At 43.9% G+C, this 19,030-nt stretch overlaps 3 protein-coding genes across 9 annotated transcripts in view; 1 reads left to right on the forward strand and 2 right to left on the reverse strand.

Annotated features, from left to right (window-relative positions):
- Nucleotides 1-483: 483 nt before the first annotated feature.
- TIMM29 (translocase of inner mitochondrial membrane 29) lies at nucleotides 484-1,621 on the reverse strand. The gene is made up of 2 exons (XM_061583427.1): nucleotides 1,439-1,621; nucleotides 484-1,261 (listed from the first exon to the last, which is right to left on the reverse strand). Exons 1-2 carry the CDS (start codon nucleotides 1,512-1,514, stop codon nucleotides 633-635), a joined length of 705 nt encoding a protein of 234 aa, XP_061439411.1. The 5' UTR covers nucleotides 1,515-1,621; the 3' UTR covers nucleotides 484-632.
- A 75-nt stretch (nucleotides 1,622-1,696) lies between these two features.
- Nucleotides 1,697-16,401, forward strand: YIPF2 (Yip1 domain family member 2). 4 transcript variants are annotated; one of them, XM_061583383.1, is made up of 11 exons: nucleotides 1,697-1,802; nucleotides 3,583-3,826; nucleotides 4,680-4,780; nucleotides 7,360-7,505; nucleotides 8,198-8,278; nucleotides 9,317-9,404; nucleotides 9,932-10,048; nucleotides 10,555-10,721; nucleotides 10,984-11,166; nucleotides 15,631-15,754; nucleotides 16,011-16,401. In XM_061583383.1, the coding sequence occupies exons 3-10, from the start codon at nucleotides 4,750-4,752 to the stop codon at nucleotides 15,742-15,744; spliced, it is 927 nt and encodes a 308-aa protein (XP_061439367.1). In that variant the 5' UTR covers nucleotides 1,697-1,802; nucleotides 3,583-3,826; nucleotides 4,680-4,749; the 3' UTR covers nucleotides 15,745-15,754; nucleotides 16,011-16,401. The 4 variants fall into 4 exon arrangements, with proteins under 4 accessions (XP_061439367.1, XP_061439387.1, XP_061439397.1 ...); XM_061583403.1 differs by having other exon boundaries at nucleotides 4,712-4,780; XM_061583413.1 differs by having other exon boundaries at nucleotides 4,733-4,780.
- A 383-nt stretch (nucleotides 16,402-16,784) lies between these two features.
- The window catches only part of CARM1 (coactivator associated arginine methyltransferase 1), a 70,418-nt gene continuing 68,172 nt past the window's right edge, over nucleotides 16,785-19,030 (reverse strand). For 3 of the 4 annotated variants that reach the window (XM_061583374.1, XM_061583364.1, XM_061583345.1), the window contains 2 exons: nucleotides 18,912-18,983; nucleotides 16,785-18,253 (listed from right to left, as the gene is read on the reverse strand). In XM_061583374.1, coding sequence (XP_061439358.1) covers nucleotides 18,117-18,253; nucleotides 18,912-18,983 — 209 coding nt within the window. In that variant the 3' untranslated portion in view covers nucleotides 16,785-18,116. The remainder of the gene's footprint in view (nucleotides 18,254-18,911; nucleotides 18,984-19,030) is intronic. The other variant, XM_061583354.1, reaches the window with a different exon arrangement.

Below are 19,030 nucleotides of genomic sequence, written 5' to 3' on the forward strand. Positions count from 1 at the left end.
ATACACATCTAACCTTCGTGTTCTTGCCTTTTTTCTCCTGTAAGAGTCAACAAAATGCTCAATTATACAAAGTCCTGAGGTGAACTGCTCTACCAAGCAGCTGCAGGAAGCTACAAAATGGGTCATGTTGGGGGGCTTATTCTATTTCCCTGTAGGCCACTCCATATCTCAATTATTTTTCCAGACCTGCCCAGCAACCCATTGGAGATCAATCTGCCTCAGCCAATATATAGGAATCCAATCCAGATCTAGAGCATGGATTGTGTTGGAAGTCAATTAGCTGCCTCAAATGGAAAATCTCCCAGCTTCTCACAAACAGTATTAAAAAGTACTTATTCAAGCATATACACTGGGAAGGGAGGCTTGGTGATGAGATCGAGAGGACAAGTCTTATATGTCTTCAGAGTAGGTTTGGGAAAGGATTACGTGAAGAAATGTACTACTCATGAGAAATTACATCTGAAGGGAAGTGAACTCAAAATCTTGAAGAAAATGAATGCTTTTTATTTATTCACCATATCTAGTTGAGTCTACAAGAACAATACAATGAGCAGCAGAACCCTAGAAGAAAATAACTTTCAGAGCAGATCTTTTTGCTTCGTTCCACCATCTTCCAGGGCCACTACGGCACATTAATGGTGCTGCCCTCCCCAGTTCTCCCTTTCTGTTTGCTGGATTTGCTTCTCTGTCAGAACAACAGGCTTGTATTTCTCATCAAAAAGTTTCTCATTGGCTTCTGAGTGCAGGTTATGGAAAGAAACTGTCCTGAGATGGTCTGGCAGGTACTGAAATTCCTCATCGTTAATGTCCAAATCCCGCAGTTTGGAGTGCAAAATCCACCAGCGTCCCCAGAAGCCCACATCAATGACATGGCTGGAAAACTCCGTCCACTGTGGCTTCAGGTACTTGCAGTGCACTCGGTAGAGATCCGCTCCTGCATCGAAAGGCGCCTCATAGACAAGGGCAAAGAAGAGCAGGCTCTGGAAGCGCAGCTGGCCCCGGTTCCTCAACTTTAGCAGGCGCTGAACGTGCCCTTCCGATTTGCTGCTGCGGGTCCAGGGCGAGAGGAGGAGGAGGGCGCCCGAAGCTTCCAGGAGGCTGGCCTCAAAGGACGCTTCGCAAGGGCTATGCAGGCAGCAACCCACCGCTCCGGCCAGCAGCGAGACGTAGAACCCGGCTTTCCCCGGCCGCTGCCTGACGCCCAAGGCCACCTCTTTGCAGGCTTCGGCGTAGTCATGCAGAAGACTCTTCCACCACGAAGCTGGGGAGGGGAGAAAAAAGAGGAAGGTTAAGGAGAGCCTGGACCTGCGTGTGCCGGGAAGGGCCCGGAGCAGGAAAAAGAGACGACCCTGGGCCGAGGGCTCTTCCCAGGCCTGTAGGGTCTGAGAAAGCAGCAGCGCCCAGCAGCCTCCCCTTCACTCTCCGCCTCCCAGCTAACCTAGGCGGCCGCTGCGGAGCCGTTCCCAGAGACGCCGCTTTTGCTCGGCCCAGCCGGGACTTTGAGAACCCGCCATGGCTGGCTGGCTCAGGAAGGGCTGCTAACCGGACCCAAAAGCAGTACGGACCAATTTGGCCATGACCAGAAGAAGGAAGACACGGCCATCATAGAGATAGAAATGAAGAATGGCAACCCTTCCCGGCTCCTTTTTAATGGGCACCTCCGCGTTACGCTGTTAGGGGGAGTAAATACACTCCTCCATGAAAGTGAATGGAGCTCAAGGCAGCTGATTTCACAGAAGGCCCGCCTGGGGTTGGAAGGCGGGCTGTGATGGAAACTAGAATGACCTTTATTGAAACCTGAGGTTTGTATTGTATTGGGGATTTTTTTATGGTGGTTGCTGGAAATCCAAAATCGGTCCCGAGAGATAATACCTAAACAAATCTGCCGCCCTGTCCTGTGCTCCTTCTAGGAGGAAGGGGGGATATACATTTAATAAATAAACAATCAAATTGTTAGGGTGCCTCTGACAGAAATATAGAACGCTAAACTACACTGCAGGGTTATTGTAAATCATGTTTCTCAGAGTTAGTCCTACTTCTAACCTGTAACCTGCACTGTTAACAGGACTGTCAATAAGTCACTCGCTCGTGGCCTCTGTGCCTCCCCCCGTCCCCGCAATGTGGGGCTAATAATACTGTTATAAAACTACTTTACCCTAGCTGGCCATAATCCGTATGTGAATACTAACACTGGACTAAGTTATTGGCTCTTTATAAACACGAGTCCCGTCTCAGCTCCCACTTACGGGAATAACAACAACAGTGAACTACATTCCACTGTCAGGTGGATTCACAACTGGTTGGAAAACCGTGCTCAAAGAGTGGTCGTCGGTGGCTCTGCTTCGGACTGGAAGGAGGTTTCGAGTGGAGTGCCACAGGGTTCTGTCCTGGGGCCGATACTCTTCAACACTTTTATCAATGACTTAGATGATGGGGTGGAGGGAAGCCTTATGAAGTTTGCGGATGATACGAAACTGGGAGGGATAGCTAACACAATGGAAGACAGGAATAAAATCCAAAGGGACCTGGATAGACTAGAAAATTGGGCTGAAATTAATAAAATGACATTCAATAAAGACAAATGTAGGATTCTGCATTTAGGCCACAAAAACAAAATGCACGGGTACAGGATGGGAAATACCCGGCTGAGCAGTAGTGCGTGTGAGAAGGACATTGGAATTCTAGTGGATCGCAAGTTGAACATGACCCAGCAGTGTGATGCTGCGGCAAAAAAGGCAAACGCGGTTTTGGGCTGCATTAACAGAGCTATAGTTTCCAGGTCGTAATAGTAATAGTCCCACTATATTCTGCATTAGTCAGGCCTCATCTGGAATACTGTGTTCAGTTCTGGGCGCCTCATTTTAAGAAAGATATAGACAAGTTAGAGCGGGTTCAGAAGAGGGCGACAAGGATGATAGCCGGTATGGAGAACAAGTCTTACGAGGAAAGGTTGAAGGAACTTGGCATGTTCAGTCTGGTGAAGAGAAGGCTGAGGGGCGACATGATTACACTCTTTAAGTACCTGAAGGGCTGTCACATAGAGGAGGGTACAGATTTGTTCACTGCTGCCCCAGAGGGTAGGACTAGGTCTAATGGTTTTAAGTTGCAGGAGCGTAGATTCAGATTGGATATTAGAAGGAACTTCTTGACAGTAAGGGCGGTTCGGCAATGGAACCGACTGCCTAGGGAGGTGGTGGGATCCCCTTCGCTGGATGTCTTCAAGCAGAGGCTGGACAGCTATCTGCGGGAGATGCTCTAGCTGTGGATTTCCTGCTGTGAGCAGGGGGTTGGACTCGATGGCCTACAAGGCCCCTTCCAACTCTATGATTCTATGATTCCAGTGCTGTGGGGAGTCGCTCTCAGACACAGCATTCTGCATCTGCAATATGAAAGGACTATAGTTGCAATATGGAATATATTTTAACTTGTAGCGCAATTTTTAAATGTTTAAAAACAAAACAAATGACTTGTTGTACACGAAACATGACTAGAGTTAGAAGGAACATAAGCTTTGTTTCTCCCTTCTGGAGAGAACACGCTGTAGCACACTAAAATCCTGGATTTATCTGTTGTTTCCTATAGACAACTGTCACCACCGCAGGAAAGGACAAAAATCAGTAAAAATCAAAAGTATCCAGGCAATCCCATCGGCAACCAATGGAATTGTCAGTCTACAGTGTTAAGTCTATGAGCACCATAGACTCGTCAGACGTGCGCCGGAAGAGGAGGAGCTATGGGGTGCCCAAGTGGCAGCTGCCGTCCGCAGCCCTTCTGAGCTATTGATGGTGGTCCGGTTTTTCTTTCTCTTTCTCGCCGCCGCTTAAAGGTATCTCTGAGGGATTCCCACGAGGTTCTAAGACCCGTGTCGAGGCTTTGGGTGGGGCCGATCTGAATGCAGCTGGCCTTGCCCAAGCGAGGGGCAATCTCGGTTTGGCAGGAGATTAGCCGGTGCTCAGCCCCGGAAAATATGCGTTGCCGCTGAGCGCTTTCCCACAATTACTGTCTAGCCTCAACCCACCCCCAACAGATAAGCTAATAACACGCTTGGGGTCAGGGTTGTTTCCTTCCATTAGGCAGCCATGCGCGGTGCTGCGTACTGTGGCGAATTAGCAGGAGCTGGGAACATCCCACCCCGTCTCTTTAAATCGAAATGGCTAACTATGGGCCTCCAGAAGTTGTTGGATTACAACTACAATTATTCCTGGCCACTGCCTATGGTGGCTGAGACTGATGGAAGTTAAACAACATTTGGAGGGCCACAGGTTCTCCACACCTGGTTTAAAAGTGCCTTTAACTGTAAGTATTTCCATTTTGCCCAACTCAGCCTCATTACTTTTGTGCGTGTATGTATGTAATGGGTTACATCCAATGCTCTTGTTCTGCTAGCACAAGACAGTTGTACCAGCAGAATGGAATTTTCCCTCCTCTCCCATGCAGCCTCAGGTGTTCTCAAAATCGGCTCCAGAGGGTTGGAAGACCCTCCAGAGAAGATTTTGGGTGTTGGGGGGGGGGGAGAAGATGAGACAGGTGTGCTGCTGCGCCAGCGGAACTCTTCTGATGGAGTTTTGGATATGACCTATTAGATGCATCGACCAGTTTATGGTTACACTTCATGCATCTGATGAAGTAGACTGTGGTGCACAAAAGATAATGCCTTAATGCTTGTATTACTTTTTAAGATACTACAAGATTCTTTGCTGTTTCTGCCCAGTGCTGTCGTTTCCTCCTCCAGGATAATCCAGTTACATCATGGCTGCCCCAGATGAGCTCAGATTTCATGGTGAGTGTTTCCTTCCTCTGAGAGAATTATGGACTTTGACAGGCTTTTGGCCCTTGACTGTGCAGCGTGCTTCCCCCCACTCCACTGAACCTCAATGGGATTTATAGTGTAAGCTTATGCATGTCTTTTCAGAAGTCAGGCTTTAATTCTGAACACATAGTAGGGAGTCAGCCCCACTGAACACAGTGGAATTATTTCTGAGTAAACATGCGCACGAGTAGCTGTGGTGAGACTTGAACTGGGGATTCTTCAACTCACAAATCAGTATATACAGCATCTCTCTCCTACGTTGAGGAGAGCATGAGTCATTTTTATGCTTGTGCTTGAAGGCAGGAAAGACTTTTGAGGAAAGTAGGCAGATCTCTGAGAATCCAGTTTGCACCCTAGCCAAGCTTGAAAAGGATCTACATGTTTCATTCACAACAAAGAAAAAAGAAACACAACCTACTTCCCATTTAACATTAACTAGCCTGACCACTGTTGTCCATGCACTGGTAACCTCCAGGCTGGATTACTGTAATGTGCTGTATGTGGGGCTGCCCTTGAGGTTGGTCCAGAAGCTGCAGCTGGTGCAAAATGTGGCAGCAAGACTGCTCACTGGGGCAGGGTGTCGCCAACATGTCACCCCACTACTGAAAGAATTGCACTGGCTGCCCATTTGCTACCGGGCCAAGTTCAAGGTTCTAGTTTTGGTGTACAAAGTCCTATACAGCTCGGGACCAGGATACCTGAAAGACCGTCTTACCCCTTATATACCTAGTCGATCACTGCGCTCTGCAGGTGAGGGCTTCCTGCAGATACCATCTTATCAGGAGGTTTGTTCTGCACAATATAGGAAATGGACCTTTAGTGTGGCAGCACCTACCCTGTGGAATTCCCTCCCCTTGAATATTAGGGAGGCGCCATCTCTGCTATCTTTTCAGCGCCTTTTGAAGACTTTCCTCTTTCAACAAGCCTTTTAAGTTGAGACCTATCCCAGTCTGCATCTGTGTTAGAATTGCATGTTAATATGTTTTTTACTGTTTTAAACCCTTTTTTAAAAGATGTTTTTTAAGCTTTTTAAAAAATGTTTTTGTTTTGTTTTAATGTATTTTAAGATCTGTTTTTATGATGTTTTAAAGTGTTTTTAGCGCTTCTGTTTGCCGCCCTGGGCTCCTGCTGGGAGGAAGGGCGGGATATAAATCAAATAATAAACTAAAAAAAAGCTAGAAAAAGTAATATATGGTATTGTTGGCAGCCAAACTGAAAATTAGGGTGAGCCATGATGACCTTCAGTTACCAGTGAAGTAATGTCCTTTCAAGTAAAAACCATGGTTCCGTCTCCTATTAGCATTGAAAGTCACCAGGTTGGGGTGTACTACAGCTATCTACATCCTGGGTGGGACAAAAAACTACAGCTGCCTATTAAGATGGCAGAATGTTGTAATACTCTCCTGCTGAAAGCTGCCTCAGCTGATGCATGCTGTTCAATTTTATAATGTTTTCTGATCATGAAATGTGTTGCTAACATGGCATACCTCAGGAAATGGTGGCAAATGCTGCTATGGTAGCTGCTACCCTAGTGGTATGTGTAGTCCGATTGTTTGGAAAAGGTAATTTTATGGTCTTGTAGGCCAAAGCAATAGAGACTCTGATCTATCTAGACAAAGTCATCACCTTTTTACCCAATGCAGAGAGATGAAAAGAAACAAGTATTGAGTCTCCATCTGAAAGTCTTTGTCCTAGAAATGTGTATCTTAAGTGCCATATGGACATCTAAAGAATGTCATGCCTACTCCAAGTGATATGTAGATGAAAGGCAGAAAGTTGGTAGGACTAATTCCTGTTGTATGGAAACGAATCAATACTTTAGGAACAAATGTAGGATCGAGTCCTCAGCATTACTCTTTATTTACCTCCAGCTTAGAGGTAGGCAAGCCTCCTAGTTCCTTGGATTCTCAGGAAAACACAAGTTCTCTGGAAATACTCAAATTTTGTTTCTGCCTTAACTTATGCAGCTTTTTACAGGACATATATTGTAAATGCACTTGCTTTGCATACTTGCTCAGGATGAATGTTTTATTCTGAATGGGATAGTCGCATAGTGAGGGAAAGCATGCTACATAAAGGGGGCAAGGATGGAAACTAAGGGGCAGAAATACAGAAGTTCTGCTTACCAGACAGTGGGGTCCTTTACCTGCCCCAGGATACATGTTTTTTCAGGACTCCAAATTTTGTATTGGGTACCAGATGCACATGAAATTGTACACAAACTGTCTGTATTAAAAGCATACAAGAAGAAAGTTGTCCAGGGTTTTTCATCTCCTTTGATAGCATCCTTCTGGGATCTTAAGCACCAACTAGGTGAAAACAATAGTGCAGTGATTGGCTAGCAACTTCTTCCAGACAAGTAGCTTGGCAGCTTTACAATAGGCAAAAGGGCTATTTATTTTGAAGCTATTTCTGCCTACCTGCAGGACTGCTTTCATTAGTGCTGCACTATGGAAGCCCCTTCCTAGCTTTGAGCTACAGGGACTCTAGAATGAAATCTAATTGAGCTGGTATTTCTGTCTTGATTGCCTGGTGTGTATTTTTTGCAGAATTTGATGAAGCCATAGATTTGCTGGCTGAGAATGCTGATGCCACCACTCCTAGCATCAGTGAGCGACAAAGCCACACAACTATAAACATGTCCTCCAGCTATAATGAGGAACATGAGCCAGAAGAAGAGGATGATAAAACTGAGGTGCAACTGTTGCAAATTTGTTTGTTTGTTTATTATTTGATTTATATCCCGCCCTTCCTCCCAGCAGGAGCCCAAATTCTGTCCTGCATGTTGATTAATAGTTGGGTGGAGAAGTAGCTGTTTTGGGGCCAGAAGGAACCATGAACCCACCCTAGGGGCTACTTTTTATAGACCTGGAAGAGAGTGGGAAGGAAACAGTCGCTCATATTGGAGCTTTGAAGTAAGTCATAGTGATTGGCATCCGTGAGGACAGGGGTTGCACATCAATGGAGGCTGACTTTGAAGTACCTCTTCCCAACATCCCAGAGAAATGGGGGGAGGGCACATTTCAAGCCCTATGTGGAAAAACTGGCAGTTAGGAAAAATTGAATTTAATGTTGGAAAGATTAGCATAACCGCTGTTAGGATCTATAGAACAAGACAAATGAGGGCCTATTTCTCACTAATGGTGGTAAGGTGGGGATTCACATCCTATACTGTATGCAAACATTTCTACTATCAGTAAAATAGTATGTTATGGAGAAAGATTCTAGCCTTGCTTTCTCCCAGCCCTGCTATCTCATGAGTATGCATTGTTTTCATGTGGGAGCATGCTGTCTATCTTTGCAAGTGGTCCAAAGGGTGCTGTCTCTCATCCACAATACATTTCCTATCCAAGTGCAAAGCAGTCATGTTTACTTTCATCCCTGCAGCTCCTGAGTTTCCAGAAGAAACAATCCAATTTCTGGACCTTTGAGTATTACCAGGCGTTCTTTGATGTTGACACAGATCAGGTAATGGAACTCGTGCAGTTCTGGCTTCTTAGGCCCAGCCAAGAATCAAGCACAGTTGGTGAGATGGAGGAGTGTAGGAAGAGAGCTTGCAAAAGCATTCTGGGAGACCTAGTAGGGGCTTGGCAGGCATCTGGGAGGTTTTAAGTGCCATACAGTTTGCAGTTGGCTTAGATGATCCATAGAGTCCAGTTCTTTTTCTGGGGGGGCCTGGAAGCAGTTCTGTGATCTGAACCTAATCTGGCCCCATCTGCACTATACCACTTTAAACAGTCATGGTTTTCCCAAAAGAATCCTGGGAGCTGTAGTTTGTTAAGGGTGCCGAGGGTAGTTAGGAGACCCCTGTTCCCCTCACAGAACTACAATTCTTAGTGGCTTAACAGTCAAACCATCTTATCAGGGAACTACACAACTGTAGCTCTGTGAGGGCAATAGTGGTCTCCTAACAACTCCTAGCAGCTTTAACAAGTTAAGCTCCCAGGATTCTTTGGGGGAAGCCATGACTGTTTAAAGTGGTATAATATTGCTTTAAATGTATAGTGCATTTGTTAATATTCTGTTATGAATATTCTATTAGGAATGTGGTAGCAGAGTTAGAACCATTTTTTTATTGGCTACAAATTGGGGGTCTTCCTGTGTAGATTATATTTTCAGTAACTGGAATCTCAGTGGTGTATGGGAATGGGCGCATCTTTCACTAGAGATTTTTAACCTTAAAGTTAGAATAACTCTAAAAAATGAGGACAATAGATTTGTGCTGCATCTCATTAACATCAGTGTGGCTCATTAGCCGTAATATTGGATTGAAACCAAAGTTCAGTCTTCCTTCCACCACAACCTTGCTTGGGCAATCATATTAGTCTTATATCTGTTCCCTATACCTGAGCAATGGGGTCTAGTGAAAGGCATAGAAATGTCCAAGACTTCCAGTAATCTCTCTGCCATCTCAGATGGAGAGCAAAATGCTCCGAATCCTTGTGTATCAGGAACCATCTCCATGGGGGCCATTTTGCTGAAGCAAGGCCTGTTCCCGCTTATCAGGTGCTGCACAGGATAAAGGGGTCGCTGCTTCCATTCCCAGGGAAGAACTTTGCATGGCATCATTTGCGGAATAACCCTGACCTATATGGTGAGTATAGAGAAGCTCAGACTGATGCAAAGCATGGTCCTTGTTTTGCAAAGGCTAATAAGTCCAGGACAGAGGATGCAACTTGCTCAAACCGTGCTGCAACTCAGCATCCTGACCTGCCAAAAGCAAGACCAGATTAAGGCAAGCAAAGCTTGGCTATTTTCTTGCAATTCCATCTCCATTTACATGTGCCATCATATTTAAGAACATAGGAGTGTAGTCATCTTAATCCTACTCAGAGTAGACCCACTGAAATGATAATTTTGTATTTTCAAAGACTATGCTTTGAGAATGCAGATGTCACCCTAGGGCCGCCCACTTCACCAGATAGCCTCCAGCGATGTTCCCCTCCTCCTCCCCCTGACCCCACTCTTTAGCAGCTTCCTTATGCTCTGGATTTGGTGAACCAGTCAGCAGTTGCCAAGTAGCGTTGAACCTTTGCAGAGATGAGAGGCCTCCTGTATCTTTGGGAAAGGATTTCTGCCCCTCTTTTTGGCCTTCTAATATTTTATTTCTGCTGCTCACAGGGCCCTTCTGGATCTGTGCCACCTTGGTATTCACACTGGCTGTCAGCGGTAACTTGTCCAACTTTCTGGAGAAAAAGGGTAGCTCGTCCTTCCAGTACAGCCCCCAGTTCCACAAAGGTGAGGGATGGACATGGAAGTATCTTTTACAACTTAACTTTTCCAGATAATGTGTCAAGTGTTTTGTTTAATGCAGTTTTAGTCCTTTTATATATTGGGCATTGTAGCCACATCAGGAATGGGCAAAATAGAGGCTGCAAAATTTTTTGAGCAAGCTGCCGTGCATCCTAGATGCAGTCTTGGCACAAAACAAGAGCAGTAGCAATGACTCCCCCCTTTACCAGTTTCACACATCCCAGGTTGCCCTTGATTTACATAGCATCTCTCAGAGCTGAGATGGAGATGGACTGTCACACCTGCCTTCTGTTTACTTGTAACTTGGTACTACTTTGAAAACTACCTTGCAGTTTATGATTACATTGTTACAGATAGCTTCTACTCCAATCTTGTCCTAGAGGAGGTGAGGGAGGGTAGAAGATAGGGGGGGTTGCTGGTAGGTCTTGCCCTCCAGTGCTTTTGCCTTGGAATGAATGCTCCTCTTAATACTGAGTTTTCCTCTTCTGCAGTGACTATTGCAGCAATAGTTATCTACTGCTATGCCTGGCTGGTGCCTCTTGCCCTGTGGGGCTATCTACAGTGGCGGAAAGGAGTCCACGTCAATGTAGACTCCTACACCTTCCTGGAGACGGTGTGCATCTATGGTTATTCCCTATTTGTGTACATTCCCACTGCGGTGAGTAGCCAAATAAGGTGACAGGGAGAAGACTGGTTCATATTTTGCTTTTTTTCAGAACACAGAATTCAACTTTCTGGTACAAATTACTCAAAGTCCTGCTCCATTGTACTTTTCTCAGTATTGCTATTTTTGTGCAGGTATATTTCAGTATAAAGAATATGAATTCCTCAGCGCTGCCACTGGCTGATGCCCTAGTCCTCGTGAATAGTGTATATTTTCTTCATTTGATTAATTAACTTCCCACCACCTTCATTCATAGGTCCTGTGGCTGATCCCTATACCTTGGCTGCAGTGGCTGCTGCTCATCTTTGCAATGGGGCTCTCTGGCTCAGCTCTAGTCCTTACCTTCTGGTCAGTTATCCGCTCAGACACCAAGCTGGCTGCTTGTGCCACAGTGGCTGTCATTGTTTCTCTCCATGTCCTCCTGGCTATTGGTTGCAAGGTACGTTCTCTTCTCCTTCCTTTATTCCCTCTAAGTTAGGGCGAAGTTTGGAGAGTAAAACACTACTTGTGCTAACTTCCTTGGAAAAGATCCTGTTGAGGGTGATAGAGGAATGAAAGGCAAAGGGAAATTAGTCATGCACAATGCACCTAATTCTGCAGCTTAGGCTGCAATCCATGTCTACTCAGAAGTAAGCTCCATTGGGTTCAATGGGACATATTCCCAGGTAAATGTGTACTGGATTGCAGCGTTAATGCGTTAGAAGGGAGCTGACTATTTTAAACTAGTTTTAAGCTTCAGAGGTTGCAGAGAGTTTACAACAGAATGGCAAAAATACATAGGTTTGGAAACTGGAAGGCACTTTTAACCCACACATATGAGATCTTTTAATAAAATGTTAAGGTAGTTTATTAACGTAATACTGCTGCTAGGGTCATTACACAATTTTACTATCTATTAAAGGCACATGGGATTTGGAATAAGGATCATAAGTTTGGATACCCAGTGTTAATTTAGTATTATGAATAGCTCTAAACCACCTTTCACCAACCTGGTCATGCTGGCTGAAGTTGGTAAGGATTGTCTGGAGGGCACTAAGTTGACAAATGCAATATTTGAAGTAGCTTTATATTGGACCCCTGAAAAAAAGGGTTAGAATATGCTGCAAACATTGAGTGATGGGAGTATGGACAAAGTAACGTGAAGTATATCTTGGTGATGGTTGTGCCCAAAGTTAGAGGTGAAGAGCAGGCATTGGATTAAATAAGAAATAACAGGCTGCGATTTATCACTGGAACCTTTATAGGAACAATAATGAATAACATTTTTAAGGCTAACTAAATGTCAGCAGTGAGCTAGCTTTTGAGACCATCACAACTTTTCTTCAGGGTGGGGGTGGGGAGAGAAGTGAAAAAATTGCTGCTAGATATAATGGGAAGGTCAATTCTGGTGCAAAAAGAGTATATGACATTTCCTTCATTTAACTAATTAATGTTAAAAGGCATCCTGGGGAGAAGGAGTGAAGATAACAGAAACAACATTTGGTTCTTTTGCTGGTGGGGAACTTTTTTCCAACCCACAGGCCACATTCCCTCATGGGGAATCTTCCAGAGGCCACATGGCAGCAGTGGGTAGGCTTAGCTTTGTATACAACTCTCCATCCAAGCAAGCATCCTCCATTAAAAGACAAATTCCAGACAGGTAAAAGCACGTCAAGCATATGCAGCAGGATTGGTGGGGCAGGGGAAGAAGCATGGAAGGTTGTGTTTGGTCCCTGGGCCTGAGAGTCCACACCCCTTGTGTAAACAGTGTATTTCATGAGGATTTTAAAGTAATTAATATTCACTAATGGGCGAAAAAAACCTTGCAGTTTAAGAATAGCCCACAGATATTTCTATCAAACTGTAAAAAGCAGGGAAATTGGGCAGCTATAGTGAATGCACCAGGGGAGCAGGAGTCCTGACCTCCTCTCTGAGATATTAGACTGCCCTTCAAAATTGTCAAAATGCAAACACCATTGGGGTTGGTATTTCACAGTCCCATCCACTTCCTGTGTAGCTTGGAAGAATTTGGTAACGTGTGCCTTTTCATTCTACAACAGGCACATGTAGTCTTCCACCCAAATTTAAACCAAAGCTGTCAATGGCCACATCCATACCAGACCTTTATTTCACTTTACAGTCATGTCTTATCCCAGAGAATCCTGTGAAGTGTGCTGAGAGTTGCTAGGAGAGGCCTTATTTCCCTCATAGAGCTACAATTCTCAGAAAAGGGGCTAACTGTTAAACCACTCTGGCCACTGCAGCTGTGTCAGGGGAAAAGAGTCTCCTTCTCCAACTCTCAGCACTGTTCACAAATGACACTTCCCAAGATTCTTTGAGGGAAGCCATGACTGTCTAAAGTGAAATAAAGGTCTGGTGTGTGGGTGGCCCCGATTAACCAAGCCAAGCAGCTGTGAGTCTGGCTTTTAGAACATTGATAGTTGGCTCTTATTGAGCGTGCCTGGGCTTATCATTGACTCCAAAGTTAAATTTCTTAATTAAAAATCGGCTAGGCATTTTTAAAAACTTTTAAACTGCAGAAGGAGGTATGGGGCAAGGTCAGTAATAGGATTACAGGCACTCTGTGAACCAATTAATTTCAACTATTATGAGAACACTGACAGAAAGAAGTCCAACAGGGTTCTGATTCCCCCCCCCCTCTTTTTACACTTTGAACTCTCGATTCTCTCTGACTGTTTTGTGTATCACCATGAAAACTTAAGAGGGTTGTTAAACAAGTGTTTCTGAGTTCAGGATTATAAGTTTTGTAAGTTTTTTTTTTTAAAAAATTAGCTTATGGGAAGCATCAGAATGGCCCGTGGGGGGTATTTTCAATTTAACATTGTGGATAGTGAAAAATCCATGCTGTCTGTATAATATTGGTGCTGATCACTAATTTGCAGTAAGATGGAAAATGTCTGCTGCATCAGCTGAAGCCAAATTTTTCAATTATGGAACATGGCTGGAATGGTGAAGTTGATGAAGCCAGTAAGACCCCACAGTGTTACTTATCCAGACCAGACATCTGCAATGCTCTTTATGTGGGGCTGCCTTTGAAAATGGCTCAGACCATTCAGCTGCTGCAAAGTGCAACAGACTAGATGCCTGTAAGTCTCCTCTCTCCATTTTATCCTCACAACAACCCTATGAGGTAGGTTAGGCTAAGAGACTGGGACTGGCCCAAGTTTATCCAGCAAGCTTCATGGCTGAATGGGGATTTGAACCCTGGTCTCCCAGGTCTAGTCTAACACTATGACCACTACACTACACTAGAAAAATATTGGTGCAGTATGTTCTGTTAGTTTCACTGGCTGCCTATTGGCAGCCAATTTAAGGTGCTGGTCATAACTTCTAAAGACCTGAACAGTTTGGGACCATTTTACCCATATGAGTGGGCAGGGCCCTGAAATCAGCCACAGAGGCACTGCTTGCAGATTTGTCACTAGGTACAGTCAAGTTGGAGGGTGCACCAGACAGGGCTGAGATATGTGTTTTAAGACTTTCAATACACTTTTCAGTCCTTTTGGTTAAGAAAATGGGGATAGTTTTTAGTCTAGCATTGCACTCAAGTATAGTAGTATAGTGGGCGGCTGTGATGATTTTTGTGTTTTTTATACAGCTCTAAGTTTGTATTTTAAGTTCTAATTTGTATTATTTTAATGGGTTTCTAAACTTATTTTTTAAAACTTTATTATGAACTGCTTTCAGAAAACATGGTCTTGAAATGAGTTAAAAAATAAACATTTGGGGGTAAGGTGGGAACCACTAGTATTAATATTTGAATATTCCTTAAAGTCTTCTCTTTTTACTGTATGTTTTCATTTTATATTTTTATACTTTTGCGTCTATATGTACAACTTAAAACAAAAACTTTTAGGCATATTATAAAAAATGAAAATACACTTATCAGTACAAACTAAGCTTTCTCTAGGGCAGACTAAAGATTTTCACGTTCATACATTTCAAAGCTCTGAAACTATACTGTACAATGAGAGATGGCTGCAAGCTGCACTGGATTGGCCATATGCTGCCTACAGCAATGAACACTGAACTAGAATTGGGACTCTGATGCAGATTGTTTGTCCCCACCTTGTTAGAGACAATACCAACTTCACAGCCCAGATCCAGCAAGGATGTGGATTATTGTTCTTAGCTCATGCATATTCTCCAGGGCTTGCTTGGACACCCCAGCCAAAGTCCTAGTCTAAGAATGGAAAAATGATGATAGATGTCCAGCTTTGTGTGGGTCAGGTGGATTAAATTACAAACTAAAATGTTTCCCCACTTCAAGTATTTCCTTAAGTCCATTGTAATGGCAAAACAGGTAGAAACATCATTATACTTCTCTAGGAAATGTCAATTTCATAAAACTTATTTTAGAAAATGGAGCATGATTTATACTTTTTGTTGTTTGTCCAAATGGATTAGGATGGTAATGAGGAAAAGTGTTACACAATGTTTCCAAACATGGATTTTTCTTTGTATATAATCCAAGGACATTGATAAATCCATTTCTTTCAGTGCATGTACCTAAGTGTTCAAGAAACAGGCTCTAATGGGAAATAAATAGTAATGCTTACTCACAAAGCAATAAGCAGAATTTGGACAGCATTGAACCAGCATACATTGTTACCAGTGGGTAATCTTGGATCCAAAATCTATTTTGCCATTTCTAGAATGCTTGAATTCAAAAGTTTTTTCGAAAAACTGGCCCAACTCAGTGTATTTGCCGTTAGGTCACATATACAGTTATAAATATGTAAGTTTTGTTTTTACTTTTTTTGTTTTCAGGTTTTGATTAAACCAGGATATTCTTATAGAGCAGTTCTTAATATTAAAAATAACTGATTGTAGGGGGAAGAAGACAGACCTACTTGATTTCTGTTCCAGCTCCAGCTTATGTAATGTTTTCTTCTTCTTGAAGATGTATTTCTTCCAGAAACCAACCAACACATCATCTCCTCCCACAACAGCAGCCCAATACAGCAGAAGCACACCCCCTCACCTGACCATCATCTCAAACACCCTGCATATGTGAAGGGCAGCTGGTAAGAATAAATGACAAGCAAGAGATACTGAAGATGCTGTTGAGTTTCAAATACAGTTAATGCACCTACTGTTCCCTCATCCCCACCCCTACCAGCGGAAGCATAGGACCCAATGTGCTCTTGGGAGAGAGAAAGGTTTGGCATCTCTGATCTGTTTCCCCCAGTGCTTCTCCTACTTACAAGACTAAACCCATGGGAGAACTTGAGGAAGGCAACAAAATGTCTACAACACCCAATATTTCTGCTTCTGTTGTAGGCTTTGATCATGAATGTCTGGTCTCAGGGAGAGCCCATGGACAGAGGAGAGTACACACCCGCTTATGTTATCCACTCAAGAGGCAGAGATGGGCCTGCAGTAGTGAAATGATTGCAGAAAGGGACAGCACGAAGTGATGATCTATTGTGCCCCTTCTAGTTAAACTTTAAATTTTGGGGAAAGTTGGAACATAACAGTCTGGAAACAGTTGAGAATATTTAGATTCTCAGATGGTGAATTAGTGTGGATTTTCAGGATAGAATAACAGCTTGTTTGGAGGTAAGCTGTGTGGATGACAGGAAGGAGGATCACGTAAGATTACTTGGATTTATTTCAGCCGATTGTTTTCTAGGCAAAGCTACTTTAAATAAAACTATCTGCTTTCTAAGAACAGGATGGTTCTTTCTTTCCAGCCAAAGTTGTCCTCTGTGGGCACGCAATACAATACAGTATCAGAAAAAAGTATCCATTTAAGACACTATGCCTGTCCTACATTGTCTTGAAAGAGGGTTACTTAATTTGGTAGAAAAGCTGCAAATATCATGGTTAGTATACTGCTAAGTTGTGTGTGCTAGGCTTCTTTCACAAATTTTAGCTGTGAATGGTAAAGGACACTAGTGAGGAATCTAACCAGTTACTAGGGCTAAAGGGGGCCTTTGTGCAAATGCCTACACCTCAAAAATAAAGACTTGAAGATGTGAGCTGAAAGAAAATGAGCTTTGTGGTGTTGTATCAAAACCTGGGGGTGGGGAAACCAGCCACTGTAAACAAGTCTTCAAAACCCTCCCAGTTTTATTCAATAGTCACAAAATCAGCCAGACCTAACAATTGACTGTGTAGATCTCACAATTCAGCCACTAATGAGCTTATGCGCAATACCCATCCCCCCCAATTCAGCCCACCAAACCCCCGTTGGGAGCCAAAGGAAATGGCTTAAGTAAAACACATTTTTTCCTCCATAAAATGGGTCCCTGCCAAGTCCTTTCAAGTTCACCAACTAGTGGCTCTTCGAAAGGAAAAAATACCATAAATGGTTACAGGTTACACATACAAAGACTACAAAGAGGCTTTTATAACAGATGCCAGAACCATCTACTCTAGAGTCCCTGGTGGCTACTACAGGGAGCAGGCAAGCCTATACACTAAGCCACTTGGCACCCAGTGTCCACTGCCTGCCCAACTGAAGAGAAAGAGGGACTAGAGAACACAATGTAGACAAACGGGCCAGAAATGGGCGTAGCCAACAAGGTGATCTGAGCAACGAAACTGATACAAAAACTGTTCACTTTCAGCCAGCAACCTTTTTTGGTACATTCATGTTTTAAATTTTTTAACCCTTTGATGCTACATCAAGATTTCCCCAGAGACAGGCAATCATCAGACCGGCTGATAAGATACTCGTGGCACAACAGTTCATCTCGTCTCAAATGTTCTTCCAAGGCCCAAGAACTATAGCAGTGAAATGCTGGAGCGCCTCACGCAGCCAGGAGAGCCTGGGCATTGCTATTCCCTCACAAGAGGAGGAAAACACCTCCCTTAAGTCTTAGCAAAGCAGCAAACATTAGCCCAGAGGGTAGGCCAAGTGAAGAATCAACATGTGGACGAAGGATGCGTAGCTGGATTTTCATCTGCGCCCATTCTACAGCCAGCTGCAGCCCCTTTATTCAAAATACTGGGAACAGAGATGAAGGCTCAGGTTACTAAGCACAGCTGCTGGGCTGCCCACAGTACTGCTAAAGGCCCTGTTGCAGTGTTGCTCTATAGCCTTTGTCTAATGTCGATTAGTCATGGACGATTGAAGAGTGACACTGTTAGCAACATGATTGGTTGTAAGACACAGTGAGCGCAGGAACTCAGTCACGGTTGAGCAAGTTGAAGTTTCCAACATTTCATAAAAAAAAGTGTACAAGTCTGCTATCAAAGAACAAGTGGGGGCGTCTTCTATCGTACATTTCTGGTGAGCCTAATTTTTCTCTGGGGGAAAGGGGAATAGAAGAGATCCAGAGAAGCAACTGCCAAACTGAGGGGCAGAAAGGCAGGGGGGTGGAACTTTTTCTTCATTTGGTTTCCTGGTGTTGTCAGTTCAGAGGATCGGGTGTGGGTCTCTTAGCTCCCATAATGCATTGTGTTGGTGGTGATGGACATGGGGGATGCCATGGAAATGGCGGGGCCTCCCATAGTGAACTGACTGTTGACAGGGTAGTGAGCACTTGATGTTCCTCCACTTTGACCACTAGATGAGCCTGCAGAAAAGAGAAGATTCATAAGTCTAATCTTTGTACAGTAGAAGGAATCAAGCCAGGTTTCCAGCAAAAACAAAAATCCTGAGTAGCCACCTACTTTTTTATACCGGGGACAGACGTCAAGGAGCCAAAGCAATTTCTGAATTTGCAAGTTTCAATTTTAAGTTCCAAAACTCCTAACATTTTGGTGTTATCTGCATATACATTTAAAAAATGAATTTCAACATACACCCCTCGGGGCAGCTACTATATTTATAGAAGGGGGGGACAAAGGGCTGTGGCACAAGATTCTATAGGCAAGAGCCTACTACCATTGATACATGAAGGGGACAAAGGAACTGGTAGGCAACTGAAGCTGTCATGATATACCACCCACTAGCTTCTACGCCCACTTCATGCATCGGACACAGTAAGCTCTTTGCTTAAGGAAATTTGTCATAATAAGCTACTCATTCTCCCCACCCCCAATTCATCTGTTAATTCGCCAGTCATGAAGCATTTTTGGAAAAGTTTACTTTCAGCTTCAGGGATAAGAGTCTTTACAATTAACATGGCAGCCTTTGTCCTCTCATTCCAACACCTCAAAACCCCAAAGAGGAGAGAAATGGACACAGACACCTTTCCCCCTCAACTTCAAGAGAGACCAGGCCAGGTTTACCTTGGACAATCCCTGTGCTCATGATGGATCCCATCCGGGAATGAGTGTGATTTACAATCCCAGTGTTGGCTGCTTAAGAAGAAGAAAAAAACACTCAGACAAGTCCACTAGGCTGTTCA

The sequence above is a fragment of the Rhineura floridana genome, chromosome 1 (genome assembly GCF_030035675.1).
Source record: "Rhineura floridana isolate rRhiFlo1 chromosome 1, rRhiFlo1.hap2, whole genome shotgun sequence".
NCBI classification, from domain to species: domain Eukaryota; kingdom Metazoa; phylum Chordata; class Lepidosauria; order Squamata; family Rhineuridae; genus Rhineura; species Rhineura floridana.

Coding starts and splice junctions, on each gene's coding strand:
- TIMM29 (XM_061583427.1), bottom strand. CDS start 1,514: ATGGCGGGTTCTCAAAGTCCCGGCTGGGCCGAGCAAAAGCGGCGTCTC. Junction 1,262..1,438: donor GCTCCGCAGCGGCCGCCTAG/GTTAGCTGGGAG, acceptor TCCCCTCCCCAG/CTTCGTGGTGGAAGAGTCTT.
- YIPF2 (XM_061583383.1), top strand. CDS start 4,750: ATGGCTGCCCCAGATGAGCTCAGATTTCATG. Junction 9,405..9,931: donor GAATAACCCTGACCTATATG/GTGAGTATAGAG, acceptor TGCTGCTCACAG/GGCCCTTCTGGATCTGTGCC. Junction 10,049..10,554: donor CAGCCCCCAGTTCCACAAAG/GTGAGGGATGGA, acceptor CCTCTTCTGCAG/TGACTATTGCAGCAATAGTT.